This window comes from Aricia agestis, chromosome 3 (assembly GCF_905147365.1).
Source record: "Aricia agestis chromosome 3, ilAriAges1.1, whole genome shotgun sequence".
NCBI lineage: Eukaryota > Metazoa > Arthropoda > Insecta > Lepidoptera > Lycaenidae > Aricia > Aricia agestis.
Genome location: NC_056408.1, coordinates 21,519,722 through 21,539,811, shown reverse-complemented (window position 1 = coordinate 21,539,811; position 20,090 = coordinate 21,519,722). Strand labels below are relative to the sequence as shown.

General features: G+C 37.0%; 1 protein-coding gene across 1 annotated transcript in view; it reads left to right on the top strand.

Moving 5' to 3' along the window:
* The first annotated feature begins 4,690 nt into the window (after positions 1-4,690).
* Positions 4,691-20,090, top strand: part of LOC121725488 — a 124,732-nt gene continuing 109,332 nt past the window's right edge. The window contains exons 1-13 of the mRNA XM_042112491.1: positions 4,691-4,798; positions 5,273-5,484; positions 6,029-6,245; positions 7,367-7,540; positions 7,736-7,828; positions 8,598-8,693; positions 8,932-9,022; positions 10,740-10,890; positions 17,165-17,498; positions 17,787-17,965; positions 18,637-18,742; positions 19,370-19,462; positions 19,855-19,955. Coding sequence (XP_041968425.1) covers positions 4,691-4,798; positions 5,273-5,484; positions 6,029-6,245; positions 7,367-7,540; positions 7,736-7,828; positions 8,598-8,693; positions 8,932-9,022; positions 10,740-10,890; positions 17,165-17,498; positions 17,787-17,965; positions 18,637-18,742; positions 19,370-19,462; positions 19,855-19,955 — 1,955 coding nt within the window. The remainder of the gene's footprint in view (positions 4,799-5,272; positions 5,485-6,028; positions 6,246-7,366; positions 7,541-7,735; positions 7,829-8,597; positions 8,694-8,931; positions 9,023-10,739; positions 10,891-17,164; positions 17,499-17,786; positions 17,966-18,636; positions 18,743-19,369; positions 19,463-19,854; positions 19,956-20,090) is intronic.

The following is a 20,090-nucleotide window of genomic DNA, read 5'->3' as shown; positions in this document are numbered from 1 at the left end:
ATCTCGATTATATGTGTCCGCGCTCACAAGCGATTTGGCCGCCACACCGCGACTTGCGACCAGCAATTGTATGTAAATGACAGCGCGACCGCGCCGCTATTCTAGAATAAATCGTTACGTACCGTACTCTCGCGGTGTAGCGGCAAAAACGCTTGTTCGCGCGGACGCATATAAGTCCAGCCTAAGTGCAAAATATAGAAATGGACGAAATAACACCATGTTAAATTCTTCATTGGCAATGCTTGTTCTGTAAGAAAGTCACCAATGATGTCATGAAAAATGATGATGTCCAATTTACGTTACGACTTGGCTATTCTGTGAATAATTATTGTGAGATCAATTATATTGTAAATATAAGTATTTTAAATAACATAAGAATATTTTTTTTGCGTTTTATTTCTGACCAAAAGATGGGATTATTACTCAAAATTGAATAATATAAAAGAAATTAAACAACTAGATATGTGCATACAGAAATAATTTTATAAAGTGCTTGATAAAAATAACAAAACGTCATAATTATTTATTGTCACCAACCTATAAAGGTTTAATATTAAAACTTCAGAAGCAGCATAAACATCAAACAATTGATGTCCTCATGAAGTTGCGAGGATTAATGATCATCACCGCAGTCCGGACAGCGGCCTCGCCTGGTCTTCCGTCCCCGACGGCGTCCGTCCGGTACACGCTTCTCGTTTCTGTCCTCAGACCTGGACCTCGACTGAGAGCGGTGTCTGAAACAAAAAGTATAAGGTATCAGCCCTGGATTTATAAATAGACGCTGCGGCCTTGGGGCAGCAGCATCCTAGGGGGCGGCAGCGTCCTAGGGGGCGGCAGCGTCCTAGGGGGCGGCAGCGTCCTAGGGGGCGGCAGATTACGTACATGGGGCGGCGGAAATAAAGTTGCCCTACACTCATAAAAAACCGAACCATTTTTGAAGAAGCTGATAACTGGCGATGAAAAGTGGATCAGGCCTTGTACCATGAAACTGTTTTGAGACTCAAACAATCGGAAGAGAATGCCGCGTCCTACTGTAACAAACGGGAAACTGCCGTTGTTAGAGCAGGAGGCAGCATTCTCGTCCGATTGTTTGAGTCTCAAAACAGTTTCGTAGTAGCCCTACAGGTACGACAAGAACGTGCGAAAAAGATCGTGGTCAAAGGCCGGTCAGGCTTCACAGACTGTGGCGAAACCCAGGTTAACTCACTACAAGGACTGCCAAAACCACTCAAGTCGCAGTTTTTTCATGAGAAGCCCCAAATTTTTTATAGCAATGGGATCATGTTCCTACCAACAAGTTGGCAAAAAGTTATCGAACAAAATGGCACCTATAGGTATACTTTAGCCAATTGTAAATAAACTTTATAAAAAAAACCTTTAGAATTTTTATGTAAAATGCGAAGAAACATTTTCCCCAACCTAATATATATTTTCAAGTTCAAGAAGTGGAAAGACCCTACTATTATAAATGCGAAAGTGTGTCTGTCTGTCTGTTACCTCTTCACACCGCTGAACTGAATTGGCTGAGGAGATACTTTGAGTCCCGGCCCCCGGGACATAGGAAAAATGTACGGTTCCGTTCAGTTTTTGGCGTAATATAATCTTAGTTCTTATGCTTGTACATCTGTCACGTATCTTTATTTATAGTAAGTAAGTAATAAGTTATTTCTTTGTTCTTTCTTTTTTCTGTCTATTATTTTTACTGTTGTAGCTGTTGTAGTCATAATTATTTATTGTTTATCCCTGCATGTTACGTTGTGAAGTCACTCTTTGGCCCCTGCAGAATACCAGTGCAGTAGGCTTGCTTGCTGCGTATAGCTGAGCTGGGGCCAATTTTTGACATCACATAACATATACCTATAATTATAATTGTACATAGCTTAAGTCCTTTTTACTTTTTATTTTCTATTCTGTATATGTTGTGTGTTGGAAAAAATAAACGTATTCTATTCTATTCTAATAATATTGCCCGGGCGGTTCAGTTGCCCGGGGCGTCATCTTTTATTATATAAAGCAGTAAACGGGTATGTATGAACCGACCTGGACAGAGAATCAGAAATCCTGATAGAATGGCTGCTGCCACGCCCCAGCGGGTGCACCTTCGTGGAGATCAGGTCACGGTACTGGTATACGAAGTAGCCCAGGGTTATCAGCGCCGCCACCTGTGTGGGGAATGGTAAGACAATCTCAAATGCTCCAGGGTCCACTTTACATTGCAACACGAAAGAGGCGATGTAATGCATTTTACAAAAGAATGCCTATTTCTATCACTTTTAAATCGCTCATACAAAATTTTATTGTATCGCCTAGTAACGTGCACTGTGAACTGACCCTTAAGAGGATTCCACACCGCCCTTTTTTCCATACAAACGTTGTCCCCTGTTTCCTCCCTGGATAATGCTAGTACAACTCGGGCGAATTAACATGACACCTGGTTCAATTGACGTTTCTCTTAAGTACTGAGTGCAAAAAAAGATTTTTTATTTTAAGTTATTTCAAAAAAAAATTACGTTACCGGAACTATTTATTTTTATAGGGCTACACTAACCACAGTATTAACCAAGTACGAGTTGGACTCGCCCAAGGGTTCCCCAGCAGGAATACGAGGTTTATGGATGCGTCCGATAATTTGTATCTAGCTTCATATTAATATATTCCGTGAGTAGCTAATTCATACCACAGACGCACGGCAATGTTCAAACGTTAATACGAATAACAAAAACTTAACAAATTTAACGTTCAAACGTAACAACTAACAAATAACACAACAAAACTCAACAAAAATCCAAAAACAATAACCATTAACTACTAACAAATAACTCCGAAACGCAAACTCAATAACACACGTGTAACGGTAACAGATATAATATGCTAACGCTACTGGACGCGTACGACGAGAGCGGGGTGCTGCGCGGGGAAGCGAGGGAGGGGTAAAATTTAAGCCAGGTGTCAAGTTAAGAGGATTCCACACCGCCATTTTTCCCATACAAACGCTGTCCCCTGTTTCCTCCCTGGATAATGCTAGTAGAGTTATAATTTTTTTCCTGAATATCTACGGCCACGAATACAATGTCCCTATGTTTTCCTTTTTTTCATAATTTAATTATTAAATAAGATATGAACGTTCAAAAACCCAAAAAAATGGCCAGATTTTCCACTGTGTTCAAACGTCCAGAAAACAGATTTGGATAGATTATACAAAAAAAGCAAAACATAGGAACACAGCTCAAGCCTTTTTTTAATCTTTAATGAAAAAAGTACTTAAATCGGTTAAGTTTTGGAGAAGGAATCTGGGGACAACGAATCGTTGATTTTCTGGATTTTCTGCAGTTGTCTCTATCGCGTTCTGCGGTATAGGCTTGAGGTAAGGGAGACAGCTATAGATATTACACGTACTTTTTTTTCATTTCTCTAGCTGCTGTGGTATCCTCTTAACTCGCCCGAGTTGTAGAGTTATAATTTTTTTCCTGAATATCTACGGCCACTAATACAATGTCCCTATGTTTTCTTTTTTTTCATAATTTAATTATTAAATAAGATATGAACGTTCAAAAACCCAAAAAAATGGCCAGATTTTCCACTGTGTTCAAACGTCCAGAAAACAGATTTGGCTAGATTATACACAAAAAGCAAAACATAGGAACACAGCTCAAGCCTTTTTTTAATCTTTAATGAAAAAAGTACTTAAATCGGATAAGTTTTGGAGAAGGAATCAGGGGACAACGAATCGTTGATTTTCTGGATTTTCTGCAGTTGTCTCTATCGCGTTCTGCGGTATAGGCTTGAGGTAAGGGAGACAGCTATAGATATTACACGTACTTTTTTTTCATTTCTCTAGCCCCTGTTGTATCCTCTTAAGGTAAAGAAGTTATAGCCACCGAGTTAATAATGGCAGACTGGCCACTGCTTAGTGTCAACTTGTCAAGCAGTTGCCAGTCTCAAGTTTGCCATTATAAACTCGGCAGGTTAGGGTAGTGTGCACTTGAGAGCTCCCTATTTTTTCTAGCTATTGCCTCTTCGGGTTTATAATTTATTTGTGGACTTCTATCCATGAGGGTTCATTATATGGCGCGCAAGAAAACGCATTACTTAGCAGTCCCGTCAAGATTATTTTGGACAGATGTAATTTGTTTAGCAGGTTTAATGTTTTATTTAATTCAAATTGAAAACTAAAACAAACCGAATGGATTGCCTGATGAAATAAGTTTGTGCGGTAATTTTGATCGTGGGGAAGATAAAATCTCTAATATTTTTGTTTGTAAATTGTAGGCGCTCACTAATTTGTTTGGTCCTATAAAAGCCTCGCTAAAAGCTTTTATTGTTACTTTTAATGTCTCCAATTACGTATCTTGGCCTAAATGTAACATTACAGTTTGTAATAGTTTCGTTCTGTTATATAGTTAGGAATACGGCCTACAGGAATACGCAGTACTGCAGTTGCTACTAAGACATACCATACCTTAATCTGTTTGCTAAATATCTCTTAAGATGCGGTAAGAATTATAGAGGTTTTATTTTTTCCTTTTAAGAAGATTACGATCTGAATTCTTATTTTACTTTTTCGAATCAATTAAGCTTTTAAGCTAGAGCTGACCTTGATCCGATATTATTTTCTTATACTTAAAGATCAGAAAGAGAAGACAAGGAACCTACGACAATGTTGAGTTGCCTATCCCGGATGAAGTCTGCTATGGGCTGTATCCAGTCTTCCATCGCGACGGTCTACTCGATCTACTCCAAATTTTGCAACGAGACTACTCTACACGGCCTCAAGCATACTGTCGCTGAGAATTTTAACGTCTTCGAAAGGTATTTGTAAAGAAATCACAGAAAATGACAATTTAGATTCATCAAGAAAGATGGTAATTTTTTTTAATTTTCTGACAGTTATAAACCAGCTTTATTTGGCTATGGTATTGACTAGAATAGAAATTCAGCCCCGGATTTATAAATAGGTCGTTGGCCACATCTAGTTCTCAGTATTAATGTCCATAGAGGCCCTACTGATTTCGTGAAGGGGCAGAAAAAATAAAGACATGGCCTACTCTCTTAACCAATATAAATTTGGCACTGTCTACAATTTTTCACGAACCCAGCATACCAGTATGGGGTCTAAAATGGTAATAAATCCCTGATGGGACTTGGCAACATTCCCAAAGATCCTTTCGGCACTTTCTAGATCTATTTGCACAAGTGCGTATTTTGCAAATTGCAGCTGGAATCCTCTGACGCTTTAAGAACTTGAGAATCTTCTTTTTGACGGGAGCTCTAGGAACTTTCTAGATTCCTCTGGTTCGTGCTTACGGTGTGCGCGTTCACGGGCGCCGGGTACTGCGCCCTCAACCAGCTGGGGCGGTACAACTCGGAGCCGGTGGTGGTGTCCCTGCAGCGCGACTACCGCGGCTGGACCACCGCCTTCCCCGCCCTCACCGCCTGCCTGCTGGAGCGCGTTGAACAGGACAAGGCTAGAGCGGCTATTTTTAGGTTAGGTTAGGCTTTGACGCCTATGGGGTATGAGTTGTGACCAAAGGCTGTGACTAGACGATACGTTTTCATACATATAATAATTAATATATCATATACACCTTAGGGTGTCAATGAAAGTAGCAGCGCTGAAAGAGTAATTTTTTTCATCTTTAAATGGAAAAATTAATGACGCGCGGGCGCTTGCCCATACAAATCACCAATGCTCTTTCAGTACTGCTAGTTTCACAGTGAACTCTAGACTCTATATATTTTAAGGAACACATACACACCCTAAAGTATTATCACTTAGTTTTGTTACACCTTGTAATAGACTCAATGCTCTACATTCTAGATTTTTGGGATAAGCTCTTGTAATTTACTAGCTTTTCCCGCAACATCTTTCGCATGAATTTGTGTCTTTTTCATACAAACTGTAACCTCCTTAGTGGTGGATTTTCCTTTCCTTTCTTAGTGGATGTCTATTGTCCAGTGTCCACATCGTAAGATCAAGTATGAGAAATTATAAGTTTCCAGCTCTAACTCTTTCGCCTGTTCCTCCCAGGATCTGGAACATCACCGAGGAGGAAGACCCAGAGAAGTATCAATACTACTACGAGTTCGTGGAGCTGGTCGCGGAGATCTCCTTCCGCGGGAACATCCAGAACTTCTGGAAGTACCAGGGCGATGACAGCGTGGACAACATCGACCTGACCGCTCTGGCGAGGGAGGTGCATCCGCCGTTCGAGCTCCAGGTGGAAACCTCGCAGAGGAATTTAGAGGTAAGATTCAAACGATATTGACACTTATGCGGATTAAAATCTGTTTGTTCAATTCAAGAAGATAGTTTACTTTAAGAAGATAGTTTACTTTAAGAAGATAGTTTACTTCAAGAAGATAGTTTACTTCAAGAAGATAGTTTACTTCAAGAAGATAGTTTACTTCAAGAAGATAGTTTACTTCAAGAAGATAGTTTACTTCAAGAAGATAGTTTACTTCAAGAAGATAGTTTACTTCAAGAAGATAGTTTACTTCAAGAAGATAGTTTACTTCTGACTCAACATCGGAGGCCATCGAGATAGATGCTTTAGTATGAAACCGCCATAGACCACGCGCACCTGGCCGCACGCTGTCAAGCGGCCACACCATACTTTCGATAGCCGCCGCGGGCTGGCCGCTAGTGCGCGCCCGGGCTAATACGTCTCTTTGTCTTCGTCTAGCATGTTGGAAAGCGTAGCGTGCCTTGGGCCTTGGCCCTTATAAATATTTAGGAATGGTAACCTATGCACATTGGGTAGCCCCCGTGGCCGTGATAATATTGTAATACTGTGCCGTGGACCGGGGCCCCGTTTAATTGATACGGCGCGGCGTTAGCTAAAATACGCCCAGCTGCGTGGTGGAAATCATACGGTTTATGTCACTACACAATACTTTGATTGCACAAACTCTCTATTATTGTGATACCGTCCTGAAAGTCAGGACATCATGCCGCTTCACATTTCACCATAATAATATATGGCCCTGATTCACCATGCGCAATTCAACTCGGATTCGGAAACTTCATCGCGCTACGTCAAATAATGTAATGGCTGCCATACACTCTACGGTCTATCGGAGAGGTACAGGTGGACCTCTCCGACAGACAGGTATGCCTGCGCAGGTAGACTGGAATGTGTGTGGGAATAGACGTGTGCAGTTTTTTGGACGTTTTTTTGGATTTGGATTCAATCGAAAATCAATTCTTTCGACTGACACCTGCGCCGGCTAACTGCACAGGTGACCTCTCCGGTAGACCGTATCGTGTAGGTATGGCAGTCATAAGCGCTCGCCGCGCTAGGCATTGACCAATGACCGCACGGTAAAGTTTCCATATCCGTGTCGGTAATCGTGAAGCGCCCTGTAGGTCCGATGGGTCCAGGTGATGACGGAGGAGGGTCTCTGCCAGACCTTCAACTCGGCGTACGCGCAGTACCAGGTCACCGACGACCACGCCTGGCAGGAGGAGCCGCTCATGACCTGCCACTACCACAGCGAGAACTGCTACGTCAAAATAAACTCTATGTCCAATGCCATGAGGGTGAGTTCTCATTAGACTGTTTTGCAATCATGGTTGGGAAGCAGTCATCATTACACATTTCGGCCGCCGGCCCACTCAATTCTTACGAAAAAAAAAACTCAAACGAATTTCAGAGTAATGGAGCGTCATCTAATGCTTAATAAGGATGTGGGCTAAAATTGGGGCTAAAACGTTCAATAGATATTTTATTTTCAGTATTTCATCCACTCTCCGTACGAGATATCAACGGCTATATCCAATCCAACCGGTGAAATATATCCGGGGGATGAACTCTCTACTGACTTTAAGGTAGGAGCTGATGTGTGCTGTGTTTTGCTGAGTCAAGCATTTCGACCTGAAACGTATTGAGAAAAGTTTTTTAGCAATATTTGCCGGGACGTAGAGATTATACTTGGCTTCAGCAAAAACTATGAGCCGCTTAAGACGATGCAAGCATTCGGTATTTTTTTATACTCTGCTGGGATTAATTTCCAAATTCCAGCAATATTTGGTACGAGCTTTTGCCCGCGGCTTCGCTCGCGTTAAGAAGTATTATTATATACAAACTTTCATTCCCTATTTTAACCCCCTTCGAGTAGAATTGATCAAAATCCTTTCTTAGCGGATGCCTACGTCATAACATCTACCTGCATGCTAAATTTCAGCCCGATCGGTCCAGCGGTTTAGGCTGTGCGTTGATAGATCACCATGTCAGTCAGTCACCTTTAATAATAATAATAATAATATCTATGGACGCTTCACACCACGTCAGTCTGGCCCCATGCTAAGTACCTGAAGGACTTGTGTTACAGGTACCAGACAACGGAAATATATTTAATACTTTTATACTATACATATATTTAAGATTTTTATTATATCATACACATATTTAATACACATCCATGACCCAGGAACATTGAAAAACTTTTAGTTCCGTCGGCGGGATTCGAACCCGCGACCCCCGGCTTGAGTTGCCACACACTCTAACCATTGAGCCACGGAGGTCGTCAAAGTAACTTTAAAATAAACCTTTGAGTTTTATATATAAAGATTTTGGTGAAAAAGTGTGTTTTTTTAGGTTGTGGAGATAGAGGCCGCGAGCCGCATCAAGGGTCTATCGCCGGCGCAGCGGCGCTGCCACTACCCCGACGAGTGGCTTGCCAAATCCATTAAGGTCGGGTACCTAGTTTACCACGTTACTTAAGCCTTGATTACACCTAACGAGTAGATTGGCGAGACAGCACTCGGTATTATGGACGTGCTTGGCCGAGTGCATGTCGCCAATCTACTCGGTAGATGTAATTAAGCCCTTAGTTTGTATGGGCGTTTGCCTTTGAGTTCGCTGCGATTACCTGCTATCGAGTATCTTGCACATTTATGCAACATTAGTAGGATCATTGTCATATTTTCAGGCGTACAGCTTCAGCTTGTGCCAGATGCAGTGTCGAACACACATGGCAGTCATGTTCTGCGGGTGCAGACCCTACTTCCACATAAAGGGAGGTGAGACGTCGTGTGTTTACAATTAATGCCGTAAGAAACGCTTGTTATAGCGAATTAAGCTTAAGTTAGCCTTTCCTGATGTTTGCTCGCCCAATTCCCAAATGTATAAGGATAAAATTCATCCTTTTTCTAAGGCATCCGTCCTTTTTGAACCCAATTTTCATTAAAATATTTTTCATTTGCTTTTTTGGGTTCCGTACCCAAAGGGTAAAAACGGGACCCTATTACTGAGACTTCGATATCTGTCCGTCTGTCTCCAGGCTGTAACTTAAGAACCACTATAAGTAGCTAGACTCAGCTAGACTTCTGAAATTTTCACAGATTGTGTACTTATTTCTGTTGCGGCTATAACAACAAATACTAAAAACAAAATAAAATAAATATTTAAGGGGGCTCCCATACAACAAACATGATTTTTTTTTACCTTTTCTGCTGGTAATCAGTAATGGTAGCAGCTAGGTACTTACCTACTTGATCTACTCACAATATTCTTAATTATATTTGTTAAGTATTTAATAATTAATACTAACAATAAAATTAATATTTATTTAATTAAATTTTATAATTCATTCACAATTTTTTGCCAACTTTCGCTCAATAACGGTACGGAAACCTTCGTTGGCCGATTTTTAATCTTCCTAACCGTTGTATGGTAGAACTTGGGTAGAACCATAAAGTTAATATACCTAGCCGAATAGAGCAACAATCTCGAGCTGTCAGACGTAACCAAAATTGGTTTTCATCTGTGTGAAAAATATGTGTACGTATACACTTACACAAGCATGATTGAACATGAATTCTATGAGATTAAATTGTCAACGTGCGGTACGTGTCGACTGGACGTAAAAAAAAGAGTGCTGCTGTCATGTAACACACTGAAGTGTGATAATTATATCTTAGTATATTCTAATACTATGCTATAATATATTATAGTATAGTATTGGTATAGCTTAATGTATGATATTAACTTTATGCTTATTTCCCAATGCGTCCAATGTTGTTCCGAATATTGTGGCGTAACTTAATAATTATTGTACCACCCAAGTAGAATAAGCTAAGTAATAATTTTAAGTGAGATTAATTATTAATAAAGATGCATCGGAGGAGAAAAGTCGTTTTTATTTAATAACTCTACAAGTCCAAACTCTTCATGGCGACCCTGCAGCCAAAGTTCGACTGGAAAACTACTATCAAGATCCTGAAGCCTGCATCTTCCTGAAGCCGTCTGCATCTTCGTGACCATGTCGTCTTCGTGACCCTACCACCTTCGTGACCCTGCCGCTTAAACTCTTCAACACATCTCTTTTTAACATGCGGTGTTACTGATAGTGACATCTCTCTTGCTCAGGCCTTTGTTTCTCTATTCCGCTAGGTATATTAACTTTATGGGTAGAACATGGGTAGAACTTGGATATGGAACAATGTCGATGTCATGGGCTAATAAGTAATAACATCGTTGCTAATAAGGTAGGCTTAAAAAAATCTGTGCCGTCAATGTCACGTCAAAGCTGTTGTAAAAAAACGTTAAGTATTTTCTTGATTCGTCAAACAAGCCGTATTTGTAGCATAGAGAAATATAAAGATACACCGATTTGTAGATATTTTATCAGTATTTTAGCATTAACTTAGACGGGTTTTTTGTTAAAATAAATAAAATAGATATAAGTATATTATATCCGGAATAAAACAATTTATCAACTGATCAACATAAACACAGATGGCGACATTTGCGACGCACGCGGCATGGCGTGTATCGGGCGCAATGTGGAGATCCTCGTCAACCTGCCCAAGAACCTCGCTAAGTGCTCCTGTATGCCTCAGTGTGACGAACTCAACTACTACTCGCACACAAAGAAGGTCAATGTCCGGTAAGAGATTTTATAACAATGATACAAACTGTAGCGATCGCGTCGTAGTCCGTAGATATATAGCCTCCGCGGGTCGCACCGATTAAAATTTAAATACATAAAGAAGACTGTGGGTAAATAGTATGACATAAAAAAAACTGCCAAAGTAGGCAATTTTCTGCGTGCCATCATGGGCCATTGATTAAAAGCGCTCAAACAAGGCATTTAAGGGTATTTTTGGTTTATCGATTCGCGTACGGTAATGAATTAGTACTCTCAAACCAAGAAGTGAGTCGAGTTTTTTGGTGTAAGCTTAGCAAATTGTAGAAAAGAACTGTAAAAATGTTAGCAGCGGTCAAATTTCCGAAGACTTCTTACGTAATCTATGGACGCCTCCTAAACATTTTTTTTTACTTACATGAACGAGACGGAAAGCGAGACGGCGGCGGAGGCGAAGGTGCAGTTCAGCCTCATGCCGCCGAAGTTCCGCCTACATCGCGACATCATATTCAGTCTCGACGACTTGTTCTGTACGTTATCAGTATTATTTTGCCGGCGCGGTCACAATAATATTACTTACTTATCAATATGCTTAGATACTTACATTATAATTAATAATAACAATTATTAACCTCCCTATGTTTTTTAAGCAGCATCCTTAGGTGGGACAACGGCTTTATTTGTTGGCGCCAGTGTTTTGACTGTCGCCGAAACGATCTTGTTTGTCGTCCGACATATCGTATCATTCATTTATCGTAAATACCTGTTGAGATTTAAGTAGACAGTAGTGTTATTATTATAATTATAATATACTAGATGACCCGGTAAACTTGGTATCACTTTATTCTAAACCTTGCTTGGAAAAAACGAATATTTTACATATTTTAATATTATTATATTATTTTAAAGTAAATAATTTTTTAAATATTGTTTGATGTACCTTGGTTAATTTATTTAAACTTTGCAATATAAATACGATTACCAAAAATCAACAAGACTTTAAATATACTTTTACAAGCATTGAGGTATATCTGTCAAAAAAGTCATGAAATTAAAAAGTGGCAACATCGTAGTGTCATCACTTTCAAATCAATCTAAGAAAAAAGGGATGACACTACGATGTTGCCACTTTTTAATTTCATGACTTTTTTGACAGACTGTACCTTATATCGGTGTATAAGCGTCAAAAGCGTGTAATGTTATGTCCTACTTACTAGGACATAACAAAGGAGTCGGTCTGCATATTTCATGTAATAAAAGTGTTAATAAAGGTTTTTAGTGAACATTTAATGCTAGATATTGTTGAGTTTTGTGTTTTGTGGTTCCGCTAAATAATAAACTATAAGAATGGCCAAAGAATGTCTAAAACACGTGGATTTATTTAACATTAAATATGTAAGTTTTGAACAATGTTTTTTGGGCTTTGCAATCGGTATTTTTGTAAGCTATAAAGATAATTCATAAGTTTATTAATCCCTTATTCGTGCTATACAAGGCATTAGTGTTAAGAATGTCACATCAATTAATAATTTGGCTATAAAAATTGCATAGCTTTTTACGTGTATTTACGGATTCTCATCATTTGAACTATAGATATTTTCAGATTGACTTTCTTTCCTGTATCATAATGTGCTTCGAAATAATCGACAAATATAAATATTCAAGAAAATAAATGCACACTACTGTAGACACTACTTGTATGAAAATAAGCACAAAATGGCCACGCGATGACGGGCTAACGGCCGTTCCCAATATTTGATCTATCTCTGGTTTTGCCCTACTAGAGATAGGAATAGCTCACAATTGACATAAAATATATGTCTCTAATGTCTAATGTGAGCTATTCCTATCTCTAGTAGGGCAAAACCAGAGATAGATCAAATATTGGGAACGGCCCTTAGACTACATACTATACTTACTTTATCTATGTTTACAAGAACTGCATTTTCGCGCCTTTCGTTATACTATAAGCCGTATTAAAAAAAATAAAAAATAACACGTGACATCGGTCGTTATTGACAATGGGGAAGGCCGGTCGAAACTTTTAGTAGATGCCGCCACCATAACTTTTACCTGTCAATGATCGTGTCAAGCAACAACAACAATTTAATTTAGTAGTTTTGCATAATTTCTGTATTAAATAAATTAAAATCATTATGTATTCGTCTTGGCGTGTAAGTGAACTAAAAGCTGAGCTAACGAAAAGAGGCGCATCGCTTAGAGGAAGAAAGGCAGAATTAGTCGAAAGGTATAACCTCAAAATATTTGATTTGCATTTTTTTTCAATAAAATTAGGTACTTATAGCCAAAAAATGAAAAAAATGTGTAGCTTTTTACAAATATTTTTAAGTTACGTAACAATATTAAGTAAATATTTAATTTGGAGCTTAAATTGTAACTTCTGTTGTTGTTATTTATTCTTATCTATTTCACCTTGTAGATTGGAACTTTACGACCGGAACTTTAATTTTGGAAGTGCAGAGAATCAGTCCGATGACGATGCAATGGAAGTTCCTGATGTTAGGACATATCGGGACATAAATGCGACTTCATTGTTACCTCATTTAACCCAAACTCACATACGACAGTATTTTTGCTTGTAAGTACGCATAACCCATGTACATAAGTACTTACAAATGTTTTTTATTACAATTCAATCAAATATTATACTTAATATACTTACTTTATACAATTTTTTAGTGATGACTAGAAAATTAAAGAAGCTAAGGCATTGTATGAGTCCCGATACCTTGTTTTGGCAAGAGTGTCAAATGTGGGGGAAAATACCTTCATCAAAGGATATTGCAAGAAAACTATGAAGCAGCTGCAGTATGAAGTGAATTTAAAGCTTCACAAAAGTGGAATACCACAGGAATCGAACTGTGAGTGCCCGGCGGGAAGTGGGACAGAAGCAAAATGCAAGCATGTTGCTGTACTGCTTCATGGAGTGGAACATATGGTGCATAATAAAATATTACTTTTACACCAAGTCTGCACCCAAAAACTTCAAGACTTTCACGTGCCCAAAACACGTTTTACTTCTTCTCCCATAGCAGCTCACCAATTACCTAGAAATAAGGCAAAAAAAAGATTTTGTCCTTTCCCCATACAAAAAGTAGATAAAAATAGTTACAATAACAAAATAAGAAATCTGGTTTTAAATTTTCAAAATTCAAAAATGCCTATTAAACAGTTATATGAACCAGCGAACCCTTATGTAGTTATATCTGACCATAGATATACTGAATTTGATCCTGAAGAAGAACTATTAAAAAAACTTAATTTAAATGATATTAATGATGAAACCATAGTTGAAATTGAAGAAACAACAAGGGGACAAAAAAATTGTCCTAAATGGCTTACTGAAAGAAAGTATCGAATTGCAGCAAGTAATTTTCACACAGTGTGTCATTTAAAAGATACTTAAAAAAAAAGTTACTGCCACCAAATATTAAATCAACAATTATTTACGTCTAGGGCCACGACACATGGCATTTTAAATGAAGCCATTGCACTTAATCAATATATGGCTGTTTATGATTTAAATGTAATTCCTTGTGGACTTTTCATTAGTAAAGACAAGCCATATTTAGGTGCTAGCCCCGACGGACTGTTAGGAGAAGAGACAATTATAGAGGTAAAATGACCATTTTCCTCAAGGAATGAATTCATTACACCTGTTACTGTACCATATCTTGTAAAGGACCCTCAAAGTCAAATGCTCACATTAAAGCAGTCTAGCCCATATTACTACCAAATACAAGGCCAGCTTTATTGTACAGGTAGATTGTATTGTAATTTAATTGTTTATACTTATAAATCTTTAGAAGTAATTCATATTTCAAGAAATGACGAGTTCATTAACTCTATGTTAACAAAAGTCGATGATTTTTATAATAACTATTTTAAGGCTGCGATTTTTAATCAATGTTTATATAATGATTATGATTTAATAAAAAAATGTATTTAATTATCTTGATTATCCGAATCATAATATTCGTGACATGGGTGGATTTTTTTTATTATTTAAAATCATTTTCCAGGTTAAAGCCATAATTTATGCAAAAAACAAACATTTCTTAATTTGTTTACCCACTACATCTTCAGTCAGTGAACCATCTACCTCATTGTGTTCGAACTGAAAACAAGTTTTGTTTCTACTAACTATACACATTTACTAGTTTAGTTATTAGTTTAGTCACAAATTGCCAAGTTTAGTTGTTAGAAACAAAAACTTATTATTTAGCTATATCTATAATATATTATGTTAATTATAAAGCATCAATGTGATGAAAATGGACTAAAGCATTCTGTTATAACATAATAATAATAATATATTTCAGAATTACAGCAATGTTTATAAATACTTTGTTAGTTTTGTAGTAGTTATCTGTTATAACATAAGATCACATAAATAAAAAAATACATTGATTTTTTACTTTTTATTATCAACAATACATTCCCTAAAATTACATAACATAAAACAAATAAAAAATATTTCTGATGCTAAAGGCACATAAAAAAAGTTTAATGATGTTTGTAAAATTTTGTATGTTTTTGTTAATCCTATCAATCTCTCAATGTGCACACGTTGCCTTGCAAGCTTCTGGTCACGTTTTAGCAAAACCCCTGGTATTTGTGATTTGCCTTTTAAAAAAGTAGGTATGTTAATAGAAATGTTTTTTATTGCAAATAGGTCTTGAACATTAAAACCCCTGTCTGCCATAATACAGTCTCCTTTTTGACACTTATCTATTAAAGGACTTCTCTCTATCATTTGACGGTCACTTGTTGCTCCACCGTACCCTTGAGAACAATAGCAAAACAAACCACCTGGGGTTGAGCCTACTAAAAATTTAATAGTATTTTTGTTTTTGTATGAGCTGTAGGTAGCTCTTTGAGACAGGTGATTGCTTGGTTTGTTGATAGGTATTTCAGTAGCATCAATAATTATTCTTGTGCTACTATTTTCTTTTTTAAATAATTTTGGCATATAATAGTTCACTAAATCCCTTTCTGGCCAAATATCAATTAGGGACCACATATCATGCACAAAATGTATCCACGTTACAATTATATTAGAGACTTCTGTTTTGCATATGTTGAACATAGTCCCTATTTCTATGTCTGGTTTATTTCTCCTTAATTTTATAAGTAACATTAAAAATTGATCTTCAATGGACACACCCACTACCTGACTCCATCTATATTTCAAATTATTAGCCATAGGCAATAGCGTGTTTAAGACCAAAATAAATTTTGAATAGTTCTCTAGACCAGTGTAAAACATAACTAATGAATCATCACTTTCTAATAAATCAGTACAAAATATTCTTAAGCTTACACTCGTTTGTGTGCCAAGAGACCTATAGGTACTACTATGAGTAGTACCGCTTTCAATTTCTGAAAAGTTGTTTGTTGCTTCTATTTCTTCTGTTGCTTCAACTTCTATACATATATCATCACACTCAGAATGAAGACTTTCAATTATATTATATTCTTGACCAGATAAACCCGAACTACACTCAGTGGAATCTGTTGTAACAGCAGTTTGATGCACTTCAAACAAGTTTTTTCTAATATTTCTATTAATAAGGCGTTGATCTCGTTGTTGAGCTTCTGCTGAGAGTGTTTTATTACTCCACGGAAAGATCGATGGTATAGCCGTCTTCTTCAGGTATCTGTGTTGATTTTTGAGACCTAAAATTATAATTTTATGTTATAAAAACATGTAAGTACATAATATATTGACTGGTGACAGCGAGTTACCCAATTTTTGTAGAATCATCCATATCTAAACAAACTAGGTACGTCTACTTATATATATATGATTTACATACAAAATATAGTTATAATAATAACATACCTGTATAAATACTTATGTTTTGGAAGTCGAAATCATGGAAATGTTTACGACATAATTTTGAATTTCTTTGGGGCTTAAAGTTTTTCCTTCTTATAGCTTTCAGCCACACCTTAGCCATACTAGGATCTTTTGGGAAATTGTGGGCACCTATTTCTTTACAAAACGGGACTTCACACATCTTAGGCATGTTATTTATATAAAATAATTGAAAATTCCTTGAAATTTCCATACAATAAAACAAAAACAAGGTAAAAGCTATTACAGCGCCACTTTGACAGTTGCCAACCCCATTGACATTAACAAGTATCAATTGTCAATTTGTTGTCAAGTGATTTGAGTTTGTTGGGGTTGGGAACGAAGTTTTATCATGACTAAAAAAGCTCTAATTTAGTTAATTAACACAATAAATTCGAAGATTTTAACATAAAATAACTTAACCACATATCGAACGACACGAACGATGTTTGTTACGACATTTTCTTTAGCCTGTAACAGCGTATATTACGTTACATCTTTTCTGTATGGTTTTATTTGGATATTGCACATAGTTTTGCCGTTTGTGATCGACATTGGAATATTTGGAGTGATCGTGTACCACTGGACGAGGTTGAGAAAGCCAAATCACAATAATGTTATACACATATTCGGACCAGAACCTGGCTCGAAAGAGAGTGAGCTCCATCCACAGAAAACTGTACGATGTATAGCTCACAGAGGTGCGGGCTTAGACGCTCCAGAGAATACTTTACAAGCTTTTAAATATGTAAGTATCAAGCTATTAATTATAGTTTACTTAGTGGGTATTTTGAGGAATCTTCCTACAGAGTGATTTAAATTATGTATTTCTATTGCAATGTATTATTATGCTGTAAACAAGACAAGCTTGTATGCTAAGAAATAGTCTTATCAGCAACATTTGTTAGAATTTATACATTATTTGGTATGTAAATGGAAGAAGAAAGAAACTTATACTTAACCTAAAAATATTCTTTTCTTACCTAAATCCCGGGTACAGAGTATTTTTGAAACATGAATTTTTTTGTATTTATAGTGTGTTGAAAATGAATGCGGTTTTGTGGAGCTTGATGTGAGGCTGTCTAGAGACGGTCAGCTGGTTCTTCTACATGACCAGGGCTTGGAGCGACTGTCGGGGACAGATGTGGCCAACATCAGAACTGTGGACTGGGAGACCATTAAAAATATTGATGTTGGTGCTACACATCCAAATAGGTTAGTTTTTTTGGTGCTTAACTTTCCTTATAGTTAAGCTCAGCGCAGATAGAATGGAATGCAGCAGAGAGGATTCATTTACGCACTTGAAAATAAACTTTATAATAATAATAATATCTATGGACGCTTCACACCACATCAGTCTGGCCCTGTGCTAAAGGACTTGTGTTACAGGTACTAGACAACGGAAATATATTTAATACTTTTATACTATACATCTATTTAAGATTTTTATTATATCATACACATATTTAATACACATCCAGACCCGGGACATTGAAAACTTTTTTTTGTTCCATAGGCGGGATTCGAACCCGTGACCCCTGGCTTGAGCTACCAACGCGCTCACCACGGAGCCACAGAGTTCGTCAAATTCGTTCAGAGGTTGTCGTAATTATTTAACCAAAGTGCATAAATGCTTGAATGAAGTGAAGAAATGGTAGTGCATCCTCGAAGATACTCGGGAGTCCCTATCATATTTTAGTTCAATACTTTTAAAGTTTCCTCTGCGCTTTGTTCCATCTACGACACATAAAAAAATACTGATTAGAAAATGAAACATGTATTTTTAAATCAGATTTTTTATGACTTGAAATTAAGTTTCATTATGTTGTTAAATTGTTCTATTTAATGTGAGCATTTTATGAATATTATTTTTACCCCCCCACCAGACTGCAATTCAAAGAAGTCCGCTTATGCCTTCTCGATGACGCAATTGAATATCTTCTATCCAAAGAAGTCAGGATGATAATTGATGTTAAAGGAGAAAGTCAACAGGTTAGCTTGTCTATTGTATTCTACCATAAAAAGAAATATACCTAGCGGAATAGAGCAACAATCTCGAGCTGTCAAACGAAACCAAAATTGGTTTCATCTGTGTGTAAAAATATGTGTACGTATACACTGACACATGCATGATTGAACATGATTTCTATGAGATTAAATTGTCAATGTGCGGCACGTGCCGACTGGACGTCAAAAAAAGAGTGCTGCTGACATGTATCACATGTCTCTTTTTAACATGTGGTGTTACTGATAGTGACATCTCTCTTGCTCAGGCCTTTGTTTCTCTATTCCGCTAGGTATATTAACTTTATGTATTCTACTATGTATTTGACGGAAACTGTCTTTAGATTTTTTTATTACTTTGTAGCTTAAAGTGCTATTAATTAAAAGTGCAACATAATATAATGATTTTTAAAGTAATATTTTACATTACCCTTTAATTTTGTTGCAAAGTTTTTGCTAATCTGTAATAAGTTTTAACCTATTACATACTCATGAAAACTTGTTGTTGGCATACTGCTGTTTAATATATTGTGTTCTAACTATTGTTTTCAATGCTGTAATTTCAGTTTTCTTTAACTTAAATTTTGACAGAATGCTTTTTGATGTGGTTTTTAGATGGTGAATGAAATTCTAACAGTGTTTGCCTCTCGACCTGTGCTGTACAAGTATGCAGTAGTCACTACATTCAACCCATTTATACTATACCAGGTAAATATATTTAATCATTACGTACTTAATTAATTACTAGCTGTTTGACCGAGCTTTGCTCGGTATTCGATAAAACACGAATAAAATGACATTTTCTGAAAATGATTCCTAGCTAGATCGATTTGACGCCCCCGAAACCCCCTATATACTAAATTTCATGAAAATCGTTCGAGCAGATTCCGAGATTCCAATTATATATATATATATAACGAACGATTTTCATGAAATTTAGTATATAACACTATTTTGTTCTGGTGCTAATCGTTTAGCATCAACATTTTCTTAATTTCATAGACACAACTGAGTTAGGCATACAATTATTACTGTATTTTATGGTGATATCTATACCCATGTGTTTTGTCAAATTCAAAAGCATTTATGTATTTTTACAGATACGCAGAAGGGATCCCAAAATCGTGGGAGCGATCAGTTATAGGCCATACTGCTTTAGTGCACAGAATTATGATGCAGAGAATGGACCAACAAACCCAAGGTAGTTATTCTTATTTCTTTAATATTTTATGACTTTTACATTTTCACATTTTTTTAGCTTTTTTTTTGACAGGAAACAGAGATGAAACGTATGGCACTACATACACTAGCCTGGCCATTCTTTTGGAATTATTAC